Source organism: Pseudopipra pipra, chromosome 8, assembly GCF_036250125.1.
Source record: "Pseudopipra pipra isolate bDixPip1 chromosome 8, bDixPip1.hap1, whole genome shotgun sequence".
NCBI classification, from domain to species: domain Eukaryota; kingdom Metazoa; phylum Chordata; class Aves; order Passeriformes; family Pipridae; genus Pseudopipra; species Pseudopipra pipra.
This window is the reverse complement of record NC_087556.1, coordinates 9,666,636-9,689,280: the sequence shown is the minus strand read 5'-3', so window position 1 is coordinate 9,689,280 and position 22,645 is coordinate 9,666,636. Positions and strand designations below refer to the sequence as shown.

Sequence of the window (22,645 nt, the reverse complement as noted above, 5' to 3'; positions counted from 1 at the left end):
ACCTAAATGATTCTATGACTCTGAGACACTGAAACACCTGAGTGTGCTCAAGCAATCACAACATGTGGCTGCACCTTTATTGCACTGAGCAATGTTGTTTTCATTTTCTCTTCCTTCCAGAGCAGCCTGAACTTACTTTCTTTCTCTTGTCTCATACAGAAGTCACACGCTTTCAGTATACTCTTTAACACTTAAACATGGTGTTTAAGTTTAAACACTTAAATCCATGACTAGAACATCCCAGTGCCAATAAAACAACCAAGCCACTGTCTATGACATTGAAGTGTTTTACCTGAAAGTAAACCAACCTCAGACTGGCAACCTGTACTCCCCATCTTCCCCTAATCCTTGTCATGAGTGCTTTTAAACATTACAGAATCCTAAAAGCAGACTTTCTCAATTTGTTAGTTGGAACAGCTGGGAAGAAAACAAACAAAAAAGCCAAAACAAGTTTTTATTGGTTGACTTTAAAAACTAATATATTTAAGTTAATACACTTCCAAACAAGCTTCACTAAGTTGTACTCTCTACAAAGCCTTTTCTTCTGAACAAGGAAGGAGATGAATTCTACTTAAACACATTGTACCATAACTCTTAGTGTACCTCATACCTAGACAGAGACACTAGGCTGCAGCCCACTAACTCGTATGCTTATGTAAAAAGGACTGCTTACCATAATGTCAAATATTATACATATAAACAGATTGAAACCTATAAGAAAATAAGGAGTGAGGGGTGTGTGTGAACATTTTAGTTCCCATTTTATTAAGTTCATTAACTTCCAAAGCTGCGTCTGCCTCCTTTAGTTCCCTCACAAAACTAATTCAGTAGGAAACACACTTAGCTGTCAAACCCATCCCATTTCTTAAGCACTTGTCTGATTAGAAACCAAAGGGAGGACAAAGTAATCTTTGGAGGAAAGAGGGAAAAAGCCGCAACACTGGATTATGCAGAGAAGAATCTTATTTGAGAGGAAGAATGCTTCTGACATTTATCAAACCCACAAACTGACACTTCAAAAGCAAAAAAGAAGACAGCTTACAAGGCAGAGGTTAATTCATTTTTGTTTAATTCCCCCCCCCCTCCACAAGGCTCATTCATGAGTTCTGCCAATCCAACCCTGGAATGATCTCTCAGGTGTATCATCCGTAGCAATTGCTGCTTTGTTTTCAAAGCTTTTAAACATTCTAAATAAAATCTGAGAGAAAAATGTGTATTAATTTTTCAGTCACCTCTTAATGGTCTTAGAAGCCCAGTTTATACTTCCAAGGTACTGAAATCTACCCTCAATCGTTTTCATTACCAATGAGTGAAATCTCAGTCCTGATTCTCTACAGGCCACCAACAGATTCTACCTGTGTGCTCTTGCAAAGAATTCTATCACTGTTAGAGGCATCACAACCCTTTCCAAAGCAGTGGCAGAGTCCTGGGATGAAAAGTCAAATACTACTTTCTATGTACTTTCAAGTTACTCTTGGGAAGTAGAGGAGTGGAGAGGACAGTGACCTTGTTTCTACAGCAAGGCTGTAACATGGGAGGGGGGAAAAAAAAGTACCTTTCACCTGACTGACACAAGTTAAAACACTGTTTCCAGGTTTATTCAAAACTGATACCTCTCTAAATACAGCACTTGGGGAAAAATGTTCAATACTGCTATGACTTTAAAACATCTGCTAAAAACCACAGTGTAGAAGCATTTGAAAGCCATTAGATATTTAATATAACTTTTTTCAACCACTTTTGAAACTGATAACCTTGGCAGTAAAAGCTTCATGAGATAACACAGCTATTACTCTTATGAAAATTGTATTTTCTTTAACATGCCAAAAAAAAAAAAAATGTCAAGCAGAGGCAGAAGGGGGAAAAGGATCCAGTAAAGGTAACACAATAGCATTGCAGATTTCATCAAATCTATAGACTATCTTTGGCTTGACTGTCAGTATTACATAGACTCAAAATAACCAATAATTTGAGAAAAATATCCTGTAATTAATATTATACTGGCCAAATAAGACCCTTAGATCATATTCAGGGTACACACTTTGCCCTCTACAATTTGTAAACCTGCTCTTTAAAGAGTGCATGGCAGCTGGTAACAAACTCCTCAAGGAAGCAATATAAGCAAATTCAGTTTTTCATATGAAAAGGCAGAAATTAAATAAAAAAAGAGGTATAGTTAAAATACACTTCATTTATGCCTTCATAATCATCCAAACAATGGCAATGCCTCTTTATCACTTCTCTACTTCCATGTGCACCTTTTCCATGAGCATTCCTCTTGAAATCTTTGACCATCAGGGTTTGTTTTGTTGTTTTGAGGGAGGGGTTGAGGGCTTTGGTTGGTTGGTTTTTTGTTTTTTTCCCCCCTAACAGTTCAATACACTATAAATAAAATAACATAAAATAAAATAAAAAATCCAAAAGCACAAAGCAGCTAAGGAAAGCCCCCACAACCAACAGGAGCTTCTCTCAGTCATTTGGTAGATAGGTGGGCACACATAAAGGATGACTTACACATAATCCAATGGAAGGAAATCAATCTATTCACCAGCTCTCTGACACCAAAACAAACCAAGGCAAATATCAGAAGACAGCTTTTAAAACCAGGACATTTATATTTACTGTGGGTTTTTTCTTTTTCAAACAGGAATGTTCTCAATACAGTGAAAAACTATGAAAGAGACCCTCAGAATGTCTTCATAAAGATCTTTATTAAAGCATTAAGTATCCCCAAACACTTAAGAGACAGTGTAAATATAACTCTACAGTGGTGTGTGCAGATATCCCTTCCCTGGTAATTCCAACTCAACAGTCACTGCGACAGAGCTTACAAAACACCACTTAAAAAATACGCAACTGTTCTGCTAAGAAAGTACAGAAAACTAAGAATAAACCTGTAATTCAGTGTTCTATCTCCTCTGCAATGCTTAGCTTCTGCTTTAAATGCGTACAAAATGCATACTCCCCCCACCCCAGAAAAGCTCCCCTTTTGTTCAATACAGGAATAAATTCCTCTCTGCTACTGTGAAAAGAAAACCCTTCATGGCACACTCAAAAGACCTTTTCAGTTTAGATTTTACAAAGGTAATCTGATGTAATGAAAATTGCTTGAAAACATCTGGAGTAAAATAAAATCCAGCAAGGAGCACTGGATAGGCTATTTTCAGCCTTGGGACATTCTGTTTCTTGCTTAAAAGCCTACATTTGTAGTGCTGACATCTCTATACAATGCTCACTTCTGTTAGTGCTGTCCAGACAATTATAAAAATGACTTATCAAAAACCCAGTCACCAGAACAATTTGGTACTTCAAAATTCCTTCTATTCCAGTATCACTGATTAAGGTAATCATTTTTTTCAAGCAGGTCATTCAAACAACAAAACATACCAGAAAGACTGACATGGTTCTTAAGACCAAGGAGACAGGAACGAGGTGAAGCCTTATTAGGACATAAAAATTTACCAAGATATGCACATACTTAACTGTAGTGGGTGTTTTGTGTTTGGTCTTTTTCAAATAAATGAAAATCCAGAGCTCAACCATAATCCAACTAGACTATAATGCATTTGCATCATCTTCAGATGTGTTTTTTCAGATGAAGGTTTGAAATAATGGTAAAAAAAATGGAAGGGTGATTTCCAAAATTGTCCAGATGATTTCCAAAATTTCTCAAGCAAAGTTTGAGGTTATTAAGGATAAGACCCCACATATACACACAAAGGCTATGTGGTTCTTCCACATTCTGAGTATTTAATTGACAAAACAGTTAATTTTATTCAGTGATATCAAAATGCAACCAACTCTTCTCAGAGAGGAAGCAGACACACTGCCAGTATTTGCACATCTGACTGTCTTCCTCAGTTCTCAAACATTATGTATTCTCTACCTTAAATCAATTACTTGCATCTGACATTTTCTGAAAAGTAACAAGTCCAGTGCCAGTATACCATGTTGTAGTATACATTTAAATGTATGCTACAGTTTGGCCAAAAAATGCACTAAGCACATTCTGCAGATATTATCCCAGATTTTCCAGGTTTATACCACGACTCAGCAACACACACATGCTAGGTGATTCAGTGAAATATATTAGTTAGCTTCTACTTATTATTCAAAAGTGCAAAGCATAAACTAACAGAAACAAGACTGATTGTAACATGCTACACCACTCCTCACTTTAAGAATATTCTCCTATATTCTGGAATCTGTGTGGAACACCTACAGTAGAAAAAGTGGTATCTTAGAAAGCACACATCCATATAAATATTGCTAGGCCAAAATTTAAATAGTAAGCATTTGTGCAAACAAAAAATCATTTCTAGTACAATAATTAACTTCGATTTTTCAAGAGAAGGAAACCAAACTTTTGGAAGAGCAAAACATCTGTAATACAGATGTGCAATATTTGTGTAAAATAGAAGAAGTTGTATTTATACATGATTTTCTTTGTATATTTATCTTTTGTGTTATATATTAATAAGTTTATGTATTTTTAAATGACATTTATAGAAAATTTGAAAGAAGCATTTAGTGAGATTCTAGAAATTTACACAGACACTTGCATGTAAAAGCAGATGATAACAAAGCCTCATCACAGCTGTTCTGGACTTCTAAAAGGGTCTAGTGTACAGAAGTATTATCATGCAAGTTTTAGTGGAAAGAAGTGAGAAATGGAACTTCTTTTCTAATCCTCTTTCAAAACTAATTACAGCTGTAATTGTAAGGGAAACATTTTGAAAAGTCTATATTCAATACCATGTAAAAGCATAACTAAAGGGTGAAGAAAAATTGCAATATATTCCTTCAGCTTGGCAAGTGACTTTGTTTTCTTTCTACATGGCTTTTTATCAGATTTTAGGATAAGCTGAAATTTCTACCATAAAAAACCCCAACTGCTAACAGTCAATTCTGAGGCAAAAACCAGTGAACTCATACTTGACTGGAAAAGGAGAAAAAGGAGCACAGATAAAGTGCTCTGGTATGTTCTTCCTTCATGCTGAAGGTCCTTCTCTGTAATTAAGTATAGACAGGGAAGAGACTGGTCTTTTTAAAGAGCATTGTCATGTTTCTTTCAATCTGATAGAAAAATCCAAATGTAAAAGTTAAGACAGCTTCTTTCATAATATAAAAAGATTTCCTCAATGCCTAATTTATATGGGAATCAAGAGCAAATATGCAATTTCTGGTCATTAAATAGATTGATTGGCTTCAAACAGCTTTCTCAGAAGACAAAAAGACCACAAGCCATCCATACACAGGCACTGTAGACCCACACACACACTTCTTCCTACACTAAAAGCCAAATCTAACAGCTGGAAACTGAGTATTATATAGTGGAGAGTGTCTTTGTAAAGATACTGATAACATATCCCCTTTAAGTATTCCTACTTGAGTCAAGTAGGCACCAAGGGTTTAAAGTTCTACAGAGAGCCTGGAAAAGCAAATTTGAAAAGATAGAAGTGCCTTCAAGAGAGGTTCATTTAAAATGTCAATTACCTTTATTATGTTTTCCTCCTAAAAGAGGGCAGTGTATAGAGCCCATGCCTTTCTGTCAGCAACACCTCATACCGATGCTACACCACAACGGGCCCTGCATGACAAAGCCACTTCTATCTCAACTTCAACTCAGAAAAGTCATAAGAACATAAAAATGGACAAAAGTTCATCAAAGCCCATCAAGAAAAGATGCCTCAAAAAGTCTAACAGCAAGAAAACCAAGTAATCAGCAGCACTTCCTCACAACACCCTTCGCTTGCAGTAATCAGTCTGAGAGATTTCCAGAGTCCATCACAGTACCTGTGTCGGTGTCAATGGGATTCTTCTTACAGCAACTTCTCCAAATCCCTTCAAAACCTGATGTAAAGCCACAGCATCCTCTATGTCCCATGACAAGGGGTTCCACAGCCTTCTGTTCAGTACCCCAGTAAGTAATTACTTTAGTCTGGTGTTGAAACCTTCACCTGGTAGGAACACTCAGCTGCTGTCCCTTAACTGCTGTACTAGAAGAAAGCACAGCCATTTCCTCTTTACCCTCTCCTACATTCATTTTGGGCACCACTGTTATACCCATTACTCACATCTCTCTTACCTAAGATGAAAAGGTGAAATTCTCCCAACTTATTCAGACATTCCTGATATGGGAACTATTAGATACCTTTACACCATTCCCGACTCCTCTCACTGAATCGTCTCCATTTCACAGATACAAACTTTCCACTGAGATGATCAAGATCAAAGAGTCCAGAAGAACAAAAATAGTTATGGATACAATGTATTGTACCCTCCAGGATGTATTGTGATCCATTTTTCTGATGACTCACAGAAGCTCAGAGATAATCACTGTCCATGCCACACAAATTTACCTGAACTCAATCTCTGGTCTACACTTAAGAGATCAATCAAACTTACATCAAAACTATTGGCAATTTGCAATACACAAATAAGCACCAAAGACTACAGTTTGTCTTCTAATCACATGCCTAAGTATTGGATATAATCCTTTTCAGCACTGAACAGCATACAGACATCATTTCACAAGTAACATTTTAAACAGGTATTTGGGGAATCCTAAATGCTAACTCCGATTTTAAGGATAACAGAGGTTCTCTAACATCAAGGTTCCTGAAGCTTCACAACATAAATCCTACTGACTTCAGTTCTTGTATACTATGCAACTAAAACTGAGTTTAAAGGAAGGATCACCTTTCAAGAAAGTTATGCCCTGCTTATACAATGTCGCATCATTTTCAGATTAAAACACTCCTCTGTTCCTGAAAGAGCAGGACAGGTGCAAGCAGTAAGAAGAAGAGTTATGCTTAAGCTCTATGAGACTTTAAAAACAAAGCATGTCCAAAACAAACAGGCCCAATCTAAAGCAGCAGACCACATGACTGTATTAACTGACAAAACCCTACTTCTTCCTTTACATAAAGTTGCTGCCGTTGCAGATTAGTCTAAGGCATAAGTCTTTAATGACTGAACTAGACTTTTTATTTCATGCACTTGGGAAAAAGCAAAATAATTTGGTCTTGCCTGGAAGTGGAAGGGCAAATCTGCAAAAAAAAATAAAAATAAAAAGTACTACAGTACATAGCACTGTTGAGCAAAAGCGTGTAATTAATACCAAACTCATCATCATTCACATAAAAAAAGCTCATCCACAGCACATTGGGGGTCCCAGTACAGCTCCATCCATAGTGGCTTCCTCACTTTTCCTTTTCTGCTTCTTGCTTACTCTTTCCTAAACTTTTCCTAGGTAAGGCCTGGAGAAACAGGCACAAGGATGACTTCCAAGTGACAAGAACTTTGCACACAGGAAGAAAAATCTTCACACTAATAACTTGCAGCCACTAAGTAATAACTTGAATAAATCCTAAGCCTGTCTGTCAATATTAACAGACAGATGGCAAAACAAATTAATACAGTGTGAAAATGCTTTAGAGGACAACAAAACTATCAGATATCTGAAGCAAATAAGCCACCCAGATCTTTTTGTACATTATTCTAGAAACAAGTTCTATGCCCTATGTATAAATTCTATGAATTTTTAAAAAGACACAAACAAAAAAAAAAATCCAAGCTTCCAAATTTACTTCACTATACAAACAGGAATTTTACTTCCACACATAAACTGACATTCAAAAGAATCTTTTGAGAAGTCTGAGAGCTCCCTCTTCTGCCAACACTTTGAACAACTGCGGAACTGGTCAGGTTATCTTGTTTTGGAAGAAAATTCTGGCTCACGTGCATTTTATGTACTTATTTCCTATTAGTTAAGAAAGCTGAAAGTGTTTTAATCCTAAAGGAAAGAAACTTAAGACAAAGAAACTGATAATTACTGTTATTATAAGACAATTTACTTGAATCTTACAGAGTAGGGTTTAAAAATAATGCATATTTTGATCGTGTAACTTGGAAGGAAACTACCTAAAATAGAACTGCAATGTAACACTGACAAAAAAACCTTCAAGAGATTAATAGATTAGGTGAACAGTGTCCATAATCAGAAGTTAAAACAACAAATGGCTTTTTATAATTTATCAAACACAGACCTATTGAAGTAATATCTGAATACAGTGGCCTCCAATCCCTAAAAGAGACACCATTAGATTTGAGGACACAGCTCTCTTCTAAATCAGACCACAGAATTTTTGGCTAAGCATGCACCATCAATACCATCCAAGAATATAAGTAGATACTTACACAACTAGACTCTGCTCTAATCTTTTTCTTTTAATATATATTTGTGCCTATTTTTCCTTCTGTTGAGCTACTGCCACTCCCTTTGGGCTGATTGCTGAAGGCAGCTTTCCTTTCAACCAACCCCCTCAACCTTTGCTGGGCGAACATCACCTGAAACAGTTCCCCTGTACTCTCAAAACTGTAGGATAAACATGAAAATACACAGGCCCTTGGTATGCCCTTAATCACTAACTGCCAAATACAGTAAATTCAAAAGCACTACAATTCACTACAGTTTGTATATTTAGGTCATTTCCACAGAAGATGTCAATATTCACTCAAGAGCTTAAGTAGACTGCAAACAGTCTTTGAAAGCAGATGTCTTGTTAACTCAAAAATCTTGAAGAGTTCACACATCCCTTTATAATGCAAAAGATTCAAGTATTTCTCTACAAAATGTACCACGTCCACGTGGTCTGTTCACTAAACTCAATACATTCAACAACGCAAGCCAGGCTAAGATTTTGCTCCTTTGGTCTACAAGAGGCCACTGTGTCACAAGCACTTCACTCTTTCTTATTTAATATACTGCTGCACATTCTTTAACTTGGTCTAAAATCTGTGTATGAAACAGCCCTCCCCCCTTCATCTGGTAACCCCACAAATAAATCATCATTCCCAGGATACAGAAATTTACTTTTCATCCCAGTGAAAGACTGATGACTGAAACACAGTTTATTTCCCTATTGTCCCTCTCTTCTCTGGAGACAACTGATATTACTTATGCTCTCTGGCTGATGATCTCTGGATCTAATCACCCATAGTTTCCAAAATCCCAAATGCATGATATGAACATGCCAGGACAAGCTCAGTTGCGCTTGTAGCAATATGATGCAAACCTGGTACATCCCTGAGTCAGATTTTTAACTAAGGAGCACTTGCAGTTTAAAACATTCTAATTTAAATATGTGTACTTTAATAACACAAGAGTGAACAGTTGAACAGGCCAAGTGAATTTCAGTTGGTACAAGCATCAACAGCAGCAAGGAGGCCAAATGTCCACACCTCAACCATCAAGCCAAGGTGGCCCAAAAAAAGAGAGGCTCTAGAGGTGAGAGGAGGGAGCACTAAATCAGCAGGATGGGTGAGCACAGTACCTCTCATGGCTTGCAAATATGGTACCACCAGCATTTTTATAACTACCTTTTGTCAATAATAACAATACTGTGCTGCATGCTAAAGAAAACTCATTCTGTGAAAGAGCCCCCACACGTAAGGGAACAGGCAACAGAGAGAACACCTCCTCTGACCCCATGACCCAAGCAGACATCTATTTACACACACAACCAGCAAAATTAACTTCAAATCAAATTTAGTTTCCACTGAACCTTAATAGAGCTTAGCAAGCCCCTCCCAAGAAAACAAGCACATGTGCTTTAGAAGTACTTCTGAGTTGGTGGAATAAAAATACAATTTCTACTGCATCTCATTTAATCTCCCGCAATGCTTTAATTAGAAGTTTCTGATTATCAGTCAGGATTGTGTTCATAAAACAGAGAAAGGGCATTTTTCACCTTACCTTCAGTAAGTTTAGGCGTAACATTTAAAATTAAGCCAGTTTATAAAGCATAATTATTGTTTCAGCTGAAGTTACCAGTCAAGGAGCTGTTCACATAGATGATGACTGCAAACCCTTTACTTTTGAAAATGGAAATAAAGCCAAAAACATTGAGGTATATAGGCAAAGTAGTCACTTTTATTTTACTTTTCCTCCTACTTTACATCAACTTGTTTTACCTTCTCACAGAAGTCAGTAAGAGCTGTGAAGTCCCATTTCTTGGAATAAGCAACGTTGTACCTCAGTATGGCTTCCTAGGGAAAGAGCACAACAAAACAGAGTTTAGAGATAATTATTAAGGGAAGAAAAACCAGGTCAGGAAATTTCCCTGTTGAAGGAACAGCACCATCTGGTGGCTAAAACCTGCCATAGAGCCCACCAAAATCCATAACACTGTATTAATACAGTGCAATTCCATGACACTGAACCCTCTATATTAGGTTTAACATTGAATAAGCTTCAGTCTACAGGTTTTTCCTCCTGGCAGAAAACAAGACAAGCCATGCCTGGATCTGCCAACACACAACATCAATGGTTTGCACCCCATGCTTGCTCTTGTTAAAAATACCAATAAAAGGTGTCTCTTAGCAATATAGTAGAAGTTGTATCAGTTTAGGGACTTAAAGAAACAAAAATAAATAGGCTCTCTACAACACCACCACCTTGAAAAAATTCACAAGAAAAATATACCAAATAAAATAGTATTGTCAAGGGGAGTCTCACCAGTTGCTGGGGAAGCACTATTTATTCATTTAAAGTTTATCTGTAGCATTATTCTTCACAAAAAAACATAATACCAATTCTGAGCTGCTCCAAGTCATAATTCATGTAACATAACTACAAGTTATCAACAGAGCTCTAGTCTCCAAACTCTCCAGATTTTTGTCAGCAGCTTGAATGGTTGCAATTCTAGTGGAGTGAACTGAAGCAAAAGTTACTATTTCAAACTCTCCCACCTGTGCATCCCCTACCATCTGGCTACAGAAAGCCCTCATGCTACATTTACCACAAACTAGTAGATACTGCTGGACAAACACAGCTTTATATAAACTTAAAAAAGACAATAATTTTAATAATAGCTAATAAATTCAGTGGTAACACTCAGGGCTCATTGAGAACTTCAATTCATTAGGTAATCCCTTGAACAGCATAGATTTTTTTAATAATTTATTAAGTAATTAAACAAATAGGCTTGAGACAGGATCACTATTAGTACACAGAGAACCTGAATGTACTTATATGTACCTAGGTTTGATTTCAAATTGACAACCTTACCTTCAAATCATGTGAGCAGGTAAATTTGTTAAGTAAGGCAGTTTGGATTAGCTCCCATCGACTTCCAGCAGTTCTATCTCCATTCTTTAAAGCAAAAGCCCAAAACAATGTCAGATTAAGTTATCCAAAACAGAAAGACACATTTACTAATAATTGTCTTCCTTCACATATTCTTTTTAAATAAACTTTGCTTTATTTGTAAAGTTCTTTAAAAATAAACATCTTTTGAGTATCTGCAAAGTAACTTCTGCAACTGCTAGTCCACTGCATTTTACTTCTCCAAGAGTTCATTTTTAATTGAAGCATTCACAGAATTCATAGAGCTCTTTTTCCATAAACACAGCACTCTTCCTCAAGAAGGACAAATAGTGTTCCGTACATTCCTTGCAAAGAAAGTAAATTTTGAGGATAAAACACAACCACACTTAATAAAATCCGCAACTCGAAAATATAAACTGAACTTTATAAAAATGTAACTTCAAGAACATTAAGGGCTTGGAAGACAGAAGCATATTGCTGTGGCTGACACTCATGCCAACCCAAATTTAAGACATTCTGTGACACTTTTCCTCAACAGAAAGTCATATTGCCCACTGCAAGCAATAATGACATTTCTTCTGAGACTACCACACCTTGACTATTTCTTACAAGGATAGAGACAAATCATCTTGCTCATCTGGCAAAGAAAGATCTATCTTATCAACATGTTATCTCTGAAACATCAATTAAATTCATATTATGCTCCATCTTTGAAATTGATAAATGAAATGGTTGAGTGTATTTCCTAGAGGCTATAAGAATTTTCTGTTCAAGAGCCAAGTACCAATAATCATTACACAGTTTTCACTATAAGACACACTTGCTGATTTTATTCACTACAGTCTGAAGTATTTCAGTGGGTATGTTTAAGTAAGTCTCAAGCAGTGACAAGAAATACCAGACCAACAAACTATTCAGGGCCAGCTCTAACCTCTGCCACTGTTTTAGCAGAACAACAGTCAGACACACCTCACTATCAAACTGTGGTTACAAATTCACTCACAGCTGTTGGCATTGCAAATTGCTTCACACACACACAAAATATATATACCATATAAACACATAAGTAAATAAATACATGATTTATAAGGAGCTTAAGGTTCCACTCCATTTAAGCATAGAAATATACACATCATCAACTCATTTGCTAGCTAAAATAATTACCAGGGAAAAAAGTCTTCTGCTCTGTCTGGAGCATCATGACCCAGAATCCAGCTTTTCAGACTTGATTTTCACATTCCATACACAGTTTGACAACTGAGCAAATGCAGTAGACTGAAAACTCATCTATGTGTAAACAAAGTTATTTGATTACACAACTGTAAATACTTAATCTTACCTCATCCTCCACAGGGTATAAATTTTGTTCTGAGCAGGGCATTTTAACATGCTTGTTGTCCCACAAATCTTTGTAGTGAGTTGGAAAAGGTTTAGGTACCTCTCCTTCCCTCAGAAGATCTACCTGCAACACAGAAAGAGAGGGGGGAAAAGCTCAGACTCCGCTTTCAAGTTTCTAAGTGGAAGAAATAAAAAGCAAGAAAAACATAGTTTAAAAAAGCTCTCATCTACAGCCACCCTTTGTGGAAAGGGGTAAGCTACAAACTGACCACACAAAGGATGTTCAGTTAGGAAAAAATCCATCTGTTAATCTTACATCATACTTCTTGAAAAGAATGCTACCTTATCATTTGACCTCTTGAAACACACTCAAGTAAAGGTAATATATTTATTTACTATCCAACTACCAGTTAAAGATTTTCTCATTTATGAATTTAAGTATCTATACAGTTTCACCCAAATATTTTCAAAATATAGTTCCAAATAGTCATGTTCAGAAATAATATTTTTTAACCTAACACTGAAAAGGATGAGAAATTATTATAGATAGAGCAATATTTCAAATTTTCTCCACAGAACGTCAGAAACATAAAACCAAATAACACAATGTTCTTAAAGACTTAATTTGATATATAGCCCTCAGGCAGAACTGATTGTCTCACAATGTGTGTTTAAACTCAAGGTGCTTTTGTTTTGGTTGGGATTTATCCATGACCCTACAGGTTTCTGGTCACATTTTATTTCAACAATAATTGGACTGAACACTACTCCAAAGGATTAAAGACAAACATATCAGATTCAATCTAAAATGAAGCGGTAAAATTGCTAGAAATTCTTCTTCATTCTTTGTCTTTTTTCATATCTTGAACCTTTTGTACATCTTGAACCCAAACCAGAATCATATCAAAATGAAAATACAGAATGAAAATGCTGGAAATACAAATTTTACTTGCAGATGTATTTAAATTCCCACAGTTTATAACTCAGACAAGGAAGCACCCACACCCACATGCAAAACAAAAATACTTCTTCCTAAGAAGACACAGGCAGTAAAACCATAATTATGTTTCTTGTGGATTTTAATATCCTAATTCCGTGCATCAGAAAAGTCAGTTTTCAGGAAAATCAGTTGCCTGAGCAAAGAACAGTATTAGCAGGATGTTGAAATCTAAGCCTAACATTTAGCATTTCCCACTCCTGAGCAGCCCAGTAAGGACTTTGGTGCCAGGTGACACCCTGAGCCATCATACCCTGACAGTCACGGTGTGGTTGGCGGAGGGGCGCAGGTGAGGCAGACGGGCCCCACACGCCGGCATCCTCCTCATCTCCTCGATCGGGGTTCCAAACCACTTCTTGTTACTTGGGAGAGGAGGTGGCACATATTTAGGAATCTTCCTTCCTGGCCTCTGGGGTTTGAATTCACACTTTTCTTTCCTGCTGTCAAAATAAAATGCGTTGAAACATTTTATTTCCACTGAAAAAACCTGGTAGGCAAATACACAAACTTCCACCCCAGGGTTACAATCATAACAGAGTCAGTTTATTTGCCAGCCTTTGCTCTGGCCCCAGGATAAAGCTCTATCTGGGGAAAACTCCCACCATCACCAACCTCCTCCTCCCCAGCACAGACAAGTATGTGATGTCTACCAAGACACTCTTCTCTACAGGCTGCAAACACCTTCACAGAACTGCAGTGGGTTATCAAGGCAGGGTATTCCTCTGCAGAGCCATCCTTCCCAACAGGATCTCTTTATCCATGGACAGGAGGCAGACTCAGTGGTCTGCATCTGTCAGGCTACCTTCTACAGCCTTTTCTCAACTATTAGAAAACAAATGTGTGCATGCACAAATGCACATATTCCTTCCTCAAAGTGAAAATTAAAAAAAGAAAAAAGCAAACAAATTCCTTTAGCACCCTTTCTCACTGGGGTTGTATTTCTCACGTCAGGCATATAATACTTGAATGGAAGTAGACATTTAAAAGCAATCAAAAAAAAAAAACACTTGCAACATTCAAATATAGGCAAGAGCAGATGAACTAATTGTCTTTAATGGTCAAAGGTATTTGCATGGATCTGAGATGTTTTGGGGAAGAAAAATCTGAACCTGCTGTATGTTTGACATAACACACTGAGTCCTGGCCCCTGTGCACAACCCTGGCACAGCATCAGTGATGTCTGAAACCTGCTTCATACACTACTGCTTCTTCCCCTGCAAGTTAAGACCTGGGCCAGTCTTATCTGCTGTAGACCTGGTCTAACAAAAACCTTTAGTAGTAAACCCTTAGGATTTTCTAATCACCCTCTTAAGCACTATAGGCAATACCACTATTTTTCCTGGCACTGAGGTTTATAACCTTCATATTATCTTGTTTAGGCCCCAGAAGGAAAAAATCATCTCTTTATAGCCTCATGCTCTACCTTACTGATTATTCTGTAAAGCACTGATAGAATTCCCATCTATCCACAAAAAAACCCCACTTTTGCATGAGTTTCCCTTCTCAAACATCAGTTTATTCTAACACACAATGCTCTAGCACTGAAAAACACAAGCCTCGACCTCTGCTGCTTTGCTCAACAGCAATTCATTTAAATTAATGAAGAGAACTCTCTAAAGCCATTATTTTAAACTTGAAAACCCCCCTTTCCAGACTTTTTTTTAGAAAAAATGGATGAAGAATTTGCTAAGAACCACCTTTCTTTTTGTTTCACATGCTCAGTCTATTCTTAAGATTTCTCAAATGCAAGCTCCTGCCACTCATTAGCCACCCTCTGTCAGTCTCTCCTCCATTTCCTTGAAAAGTTCCTTGTCCTGCTCCTCACATCCAGAAACCATGACCCAGTAGAGACCTGTGAAACTACTTCCTTGCCCTTCAGGACTTGAGTCTAGTGACGTAATTGCATGTTATACCAACACACACAGCCCTTTTGTTTCTGCTCACTTCTTAGCTGCTAATTCACTTTCTCAGCTCCCACTGGAATCTAAGCTCTTCAGAGCAGAGATTATCCTTTTGTCCTTGTACAACACCTGGAGTTCAGAGTCCCATGTCATGCTCATGGCTTCTATGTCCATTGCTGTAGTGTGTAACCATGGGTCCTTCTCTCTAACAAATTATGGATAAAGCCAAACAAAACAAAACAAAGCAAACAAATAAAAAAAGAAACAGATCTCTACAACTGCTTTCAAACGTGAATTTTTTCATATCTATTTCAATCAAAGCATCAATAGCACTGATGGTTCAACAAAGTAAGATTCACTATTTTTGAAAGGTAAAACTAATAAAACCGAAAAAATATCAGTTTCTTCAAGTATTTTGAATTAAATACTGAATGCTAAAGATACTCCACAAAGCACTCCTGTATCACCATTCATTTTCAAGCATTAAAAATCCTATGGTTTAAATCACTACTTTGATAAAGAAAATCAACTTCCTACAGTGTCTTAATCCCCAATTTTAACAGATCTCAAATTATTTTAAAAATTTCACTGGACAAACATCTCCTTTAAAGGCACAAGCAGTCCTAATAAAAATAAGTTCAATCTTATATCAGAGTTGTCTTTTTGTCTTAAACTATATTTTGCAAAACTCTTTATATAATCCAGCCTCCAAAGTTCTGTGGCCAAACAGGAAACTCTCAAGCATGAAAATAACAGATGGAGCAGACAGATGGAACACTACCTTTTCTCCTCAACTTTAGGTATCCTCATGAAGTGAGAGGTGATTTTGGAGTCTCTCTTCACACTCTGTTTTGCACCTTTGAATTCTGATGACGGAGCAGGAGAGATTCCAGGTGGCTTTGTGTGCAGACCGTCCTCCTTAACCGAATTATCTGTTTCCTCAAAGCTTCCACAGACCTTGGCAGAAAAACGTGACTTTCTAGACTCCAATTCAGCATCCCCATATTGAATTCTAAAAGATTTGTTGATGGATTTTGACATATTATTCTCCTCTCGCTCATCCAGAAATGGACTTGTTTCTTCATCAGCCTCTGACCCATGGCAGCTATTTTTGGAATTATCTACATCCATTGGTGACTCTGGTTCACTCTCTTTTTCAAAAGCAGGTGAGTCCCCTGAACTGCTCTGACATTTGCTCAGTTTCCCAGGACCTCCAAGATCAGGTATACAGGCATCACAACCAGCATCTGAAAGTGGACTTTCTGGAATTACATCCCCTTCTTCTTGCTCACCCATTAAACAGACAGAATTGCAACTCTTCGGCTTCTGTGAATTGCATGAAGCCACCTGTCCATACGCGTCACTGTCTTTGGAAGGAGGTTTTGTATTTCCTGTTTTCAAAGACTGGCCTGATGACAACTTCCTCTGAGTCCAACTCTCACTGCTTTCCTCACAGCCTCTCTGGGCCTGCTGGCCAGTTTTGTGCATCTGATCAATGTTGGCATTTTTAAAGAGGTCTCCAGACTGCGGCCCCTTCACAGGATCTGTCTCCAAGGCTGTGTCTTTGTCCTCAGCCTCCCAGTTACACACGTTGCCCGTCTGAAGCAAATTTACAGGCTTTGCACCAACTTCCACAGACATTTTTGTGTAATTTTGCTGACAAGTGCTCTCTAGTTTTTTCACATCGTGCTCACAAAAGTTCTCTTTTTTAATGGAAGTCATCTTGGGATTTACTTCAGTATTGTTATTAATTTTGCTGTGTGAGCTGCGGGAGAGAAGTCAGGGAATTCAATGTCATATTTCCAAATGAAATTCCTCTAAGTATTTTTTTTAAGGAACAATGATAACCAAACAATAGAAAGTAGAGATTTTTACTCATTCTACTCTGTAAGTGAGCACTACCAGGATCAACAACTTTTACTGCACTGAGGAATGTAGCTCAGTAGCAACCTATTTCCATTTAAAGGCTCCAAAAGATGAGGAATCAGTTGCTTACCTTAGGAATCTATTCATTATCCTTATTTTCACACCTAAACAGTATGAGGCTGCTACCCTCATACTGTTACAGCTAAATAGCTAAATATTTAGCTATTTTCTCCAGATGAAAAAACATTAGAAGTCATGATAAAGTCCTCCATAACTTTCATTTTTATCTGTTAATACAGTGAGCAAGGAAATCGGTGGGTTTAGGGCCTTTCCCTCAGAGCTACAAATTCATCTTTTAGAAGAGTAGGGCACAACAGTCCAAAGTCTCAAAAACATCCAATTACTCCCTTACTTTTTTATAAGTTACTTACTGTTTTATAAACAGCCCATGACTCTTCAAAAAAAAAAAAAAATCACCATACAAAGGCACAAGTGTAAAATGTATTTAGAACTGATAATAAATTTAAAAGATACATTACATCAGTTATTTTTTAGGAGAAAAATAACCTGATTTGTCCTTGTATAAGACAGTGCAGGATAGAAATGTGTCCTAATGGTTGCACAGAGAAATGAACTGAACTTTGTATGAGCAGATGAAACTTTTCAAGACGACATGGCAAAGTCATTTCACATTTATGTACCAATTTGTGTGTCCGTGCATTGATAAAGAAAATTACTTAGATGGCACATGAATATTAAAAAACCCCTGATTAGTCTTGGTGAATACATTGCTCTGAACAGTATCTTCTCCTGAATGTATTGTTACAACTCTGTATATTACCAATGCAAACCAAACTCTGTGTCTGGTCATTGCCCAGCTTCCCATCTACAGTAAAAAGGAAAATATGCAATTATCACACAATCCTAAATTCATCAACTGAACATCTCAGCAGATTCCTGAAGGCATTAATTCTCTCCATGAATGATAACAGATCTCTTCTAAAAGACCACTCAGGATTAGGACAGAGCATTCACACCTCTACCACTCCAGAACAAAAAAGAAAAAAGGGGGCTTGAAGCAACAGATGACAGCTGGGAAAGGATTTTAGAGGGCTTTATGTTATGATAATTTAATTTCCCATGTCTGCATTTGTTCCTGAAAATTTTGATGAACAGAAATGAAACTTATGCTACTGATGCCATCTGAATGACTCTTTAAAGGTACTGACAACATGTGTTGCCAACTTGAGATATCAAATCTAACACAAGGACAGAGTTTAAATTAAAATTGTGACGTTAATTGTAATAGAAAGGCACATGAAATGTTTACATGAATAATCTGCTGCTTAAAACTGAGTAGGCTGTAATTTGTTAGCAGGGATGGAGGAACACTATTCTAAAGGGAATTAAAAAAAATAATTAATTTCCTCCTTAAGCATCCTTTTAACATCTCTGATTTACTGCAACCTGTGAGCCTCTAATTAGCTCTGCATACTTCTGTATTAACCATTAGGATGAGTCTTCCCAGCTATTTTAGCACTGATACAGATTTCAATTTGTATTTATTAGGAAAAACTCAACGAAAAATAAACCAGCACATTTACTGGCAACTGTAGAAAAATATTATCTGATATTGCTCTGCACCACATAGTTAAACTCTGTGGAGTTTAATTTTAACCCTGCCTTGCAATCATTGCTCCGGACAGCACATTAGCAAAAAATACCAAACTTTACCTGAAGCCATTCAGCAGCAAAACTTTTGGAACATCTTTCATAAAATAACCTGAATGCACATTTGAGCATAGTTTGATATTACAGCTAACTTGATCCAGTGTTGACTGCTATTGGAAGCAAGTCCCGCTTTGCCTTCCCTTGCTGCAGGTTCCCATCTATTTCTTTGTAGGAACAGCCGTGTTTTTTCACCTAAACTGTGAGATGCTTCAGGAACCTCTGTCAGCAAAAAGTTTGGGTTTGGGGGTTTAGAGGAGAGGGATGGGGGACTAGTTAGCTTTTTGCAGTGAAAGTCTTTCAGTTAGTAACTCAAGAGGATGTGCCAAGGTAAGGAAAGCAGCAGAACTGGGGCTGCCTCTACTTATACAGCTATACTGGCAACCTGCACCTTTATCTCTCCCCAGACCCACTCACAGAACACAACTTTTGAACAGGTATGCTGTGCATTTTACCTTTTGGACTCCGTTGTCTTGGGTCCTTTATTCTCCAACCAACTGGTAATTGTCTGCTGTTTGCAAACTGAAAAACCACAGTTCACTGGTTACTACATGGAACACAATAAAACTGCAACATCACTGCATAATAATAAGGTAACTTGTACTGGATGAGGATAAAACACCTCAATTAAATCCTCATTAGCATCTCTACTGTAGGGAGCATCCAGACACCAGCAGTATTAAATCTGCTGTCACTTTTGTGATGATCTTTATAAATTTCAGGCTTGGTGTGTGGTGGGTTTTTTTTTTCATCCAACATCATTCTTTTAATATCATTAAAAGGTTAAGAATATACAGTGAATGTTTAGGGAAAAAAAAAAAGGGGCAATCTGAAGTTTCCAGCCCTCATGATTACCTTTAATCACCACCACACTGAGTCCCAAAACCTTCTGCTGATTTTTGGAACAAAGAGGCAATATGACATAGCTTAAAAGAAACAAAGAATGAACAACTAGACATCTTAGAGGACCCATCCAAGAACCTTATTTGTATGTAGCATACTGGGAAACATAAGGCTTAATATAACCATGGCACACACTAGAAGTGACAAGTGCTCCGAAAAGGACTTCTTCTTTTCCCCTCCATTCACAAACAGTTTGAAAAGCTTTTCAATGCTTACTACCCAAAACCAGCAACAAAACAAAGGACAGAATTTTTTCAGATTTACTACCAACAACACAGTTCCAGTCTTATCTGTATAGAGCTTTCAATAGAACTAATTATGCAGAAACCTGGGTGGGGGATTAGGCAGAAAAAACTCAAAGCAGTTATTTCACAACTGGAAATATCTTCATTAGCATAATGAGTTTTTAGTTGTGTTTTGTTTGTTTTATTTAATGGTAATTCTGAAAATGTGGCAACTAGCTTCCATTTCCTTGCTTTCCATTTGCCAAGAGAAAGTACCTACCTGCTACTGCTGACTGTGCAAAGTGTTCACTCAATGCTCTCAACTGGATAGGTAACATTTGTAGTGCCCTTATTGTAACAATAATTTTGCAGAACTTAAAAACCAGTATAGCAGATCTGGCTCTTCTAATTTAACAGTCATTAGGGGCTTTTTCTGCAAATGGAGGTTGTGTAACTTGTATCAAAGGCAGCTTAGGCCACAGGTAACTTAAGAGACCTTGTTTCATAAACACTTTCCCACAGCTGGTTATCAAATATCCTCATCAGAGGATACGAGAATTTCTAGAATGAGCAGGAATCTCCAGAAAATGTTTAAATGGTTTTAAGTTCCTCTAAAATGGCACAAATAATAGCGCAAAATTGCCATTATGTGGCTGGGTGATCAGGGAGCAATGTGTAGGTTACAAGCACGAGGATACCTGTGCCATAATCAATGTTCCAACAAATGCTCAGCCTCACCACACTCAGACAAAACTGGACAGATTTTATGAACTACAATGTTTTTACTTCTAAAGACTCACTAAATTGAAGTCTATTAGTCATTCTGATTACCAAATTTCACCTTCCTACATTTGAAGTGTTAACCCAAATTAAGGTAAGGGAAAAGCAGCAGCCAGAAAAAAAAAAAACAAAACAAAAACAACCTGAAAAGACATGTGAAAACATGGGACAAATAAACCTCTTCAAAGGCAGCTGACTAACTCCTGAGGTATAAACTTGTGTTGAGGAAGAAATACTTATTCACAGCACAATAAAAAGAAATTATGGTAGCAGCATCACAACCAAATGGCTTTGGTCTGAACTTTAACAACTGAGTAAACACGTAAGTTCTACAGCAACCGTAACACACATCACTTTCTCACTGCCAGCATCACTTTTTGCTGCAGAAAAGGTGGTGAAAACAACAGGCAACAAAAAGACAACACAAACTTACTTTCAGGGTAAACAACAGAACCAGACTTTGCTGTAATTTTTAAAGTGGTGTCTAAATTTCTACTCAAGATTCCCCAAATCATTTCCATAAAAGAAACCACTCCCCACAGTCTACCTCTGAGAAAAACAACTTACTTTCCAACTCCGTAGGAGTGCACACCTACAATTACGAACTATTATCTGCTCAAAGTTGCCTCTTACCTGCTGATCACTGGGGTTTAACTCATCAGCTGCAGACAACAGCAAATCTGTTTGGGGTCTTTTTCCCCTTCCCTCCATACCTCTCTATTCCTGGAAGAGGCACTTTGTCGTGCATTGAAATCTTATTCTGACAGCGTTAGCTCCAAATAAGAAACAAAACTAAGGAAGCCACGTGGGAACTTTTCCGGGCAGCTCTGCGAGGCGGCAGGAGGAGCAGCCACCCCTGCCCGCCCCACGGGGCCAGCAGCGCTCCGGGCCGGCAGCCACAGCCCATGTGGGCTCCTGTCATTGCTCTCGGCTTTCCCTGTGACAGCCCGGCACAATCCCCGCCCAAAGCCATTTTTCCTGCAGCAAGTATTCGCCTTCTCTCCTACAAAACACGCTCCCTTTGGCGGCTCGCACCTCTCTGGGATGGTTTCCGCTGTCAGTGCAAGTTCGCAAAGAGTCAGGCACAAAACCAAGCTAAAGATCCCGCACCCAGCGCCGTCTCCAAGGGGGAGCAACACGCACTGACCAGCGGGCTCGGCTCCACGGGACACGCCGGGAACCGGAGCGGGAAACAATTCCAGCCCAAAGGAAGGACAGCTCCAGGGAAGCTCCGCGCAGAGACACAGGCGGCCTCGCCGCCGAGGGATGGCCGGGGCAGCAGAGGCTCCCCCTGCCCCGGGCGGCACAGGGGGACCCGCCGGCCCGTCCCCGCACGGCCACACGGAGCGGCACAAAGGGCGGGGGCCACTCGGATCCCGGGGAGACCCGTCCCGCCGACCCGGGCCCGCACAAACCAACCTTTGTTCCCCACGGCGGTGGCGGGGCTGCCCGCGGGCCCGTCCTGCCGCTGTCCCTGGGCGCCGCCGGGGCTGCCGGGGCCGAGCCGGGCTCTCTTGAGCGGCGGTTCCCGCCCGCAGCCCGCGCTCATCCTCGGCGGGGCCGCCCTGCCCGCCGGGACCGGCCGGCACCCGCCCCCCGGGGACGGCGCGTCGCTGCGGCAGCGGCTCGGCCCGTCCGCATCCTCCGCCCCGCACGCCTGGCCGTTCCCGAGGCGCGGCGGGAGCGGCAACGGGAGCGGGTTCGGGAACCAGCCGCGTCCGGGGAGCGCGGCTCGCGGCAAGATGGCGGCGGGCGCGCCTCACCCCGTCGCCATGGCGACCCGCAAAGCAGCGCG

At 38.9% G+C, this 22,645-nt stretch overlaps 1 protein-coding gene across 2 annotated transcripts in view; it reads right to left on the bottom strand.

Annotated features, from left to right (window-relative positions):
• PARG (poly(ADP-ribose) glycohydrolase) overlaps positions 1 to 22,586 on the bottom strand; it is a 60,390-nt gene extending 37,804 nt beyond the window's left edge. Inside the window, exons 1-7 of one of the 2 annotated variants that reach the window (XM_064662470.1) lie at positions 22,270 to 22,586; positions 19,399 to 19,465; positions 16,131 to 17,114; positions 13,702 to 13,885; positions 12,453 to 12,575; positions 11,075 to 11,158; positions 9,979 to 10,053 (exon numbers count right to left, since the gene is read on the bottom strand). In XM_064662470.1, the coding sequence (XP_064518540.1) occupies positions 9,979 to 10,053; positions 11,075 to 11,158; positions 12,453 to 12,575; positions 13,702 to 13,885; positions 16,131 to 17,114; positions 19,399 to 19,465; positions 22,270 to 22,399 (1,647 nt within the window). In that variant the 5' untranslated portion in view covers positions 22,400 to 22,586. Of the gene's footprint in view, positions 1 to 9,978; positions 10,054 to 11,074; positions 11,159 to 12,452; positions 12,576 to 13,701; positions 13,889 to 16,130; positions 17,115 to 19,398; positions 19,466 to 22,269 lie in introns of both variants that reach the window. The other variant, XM_064662468.1, reaches the window with a different exon arrangement.
• Between the last annotated feature and the right edge of the window lie 59 nt (positions 22,587 to 22,645).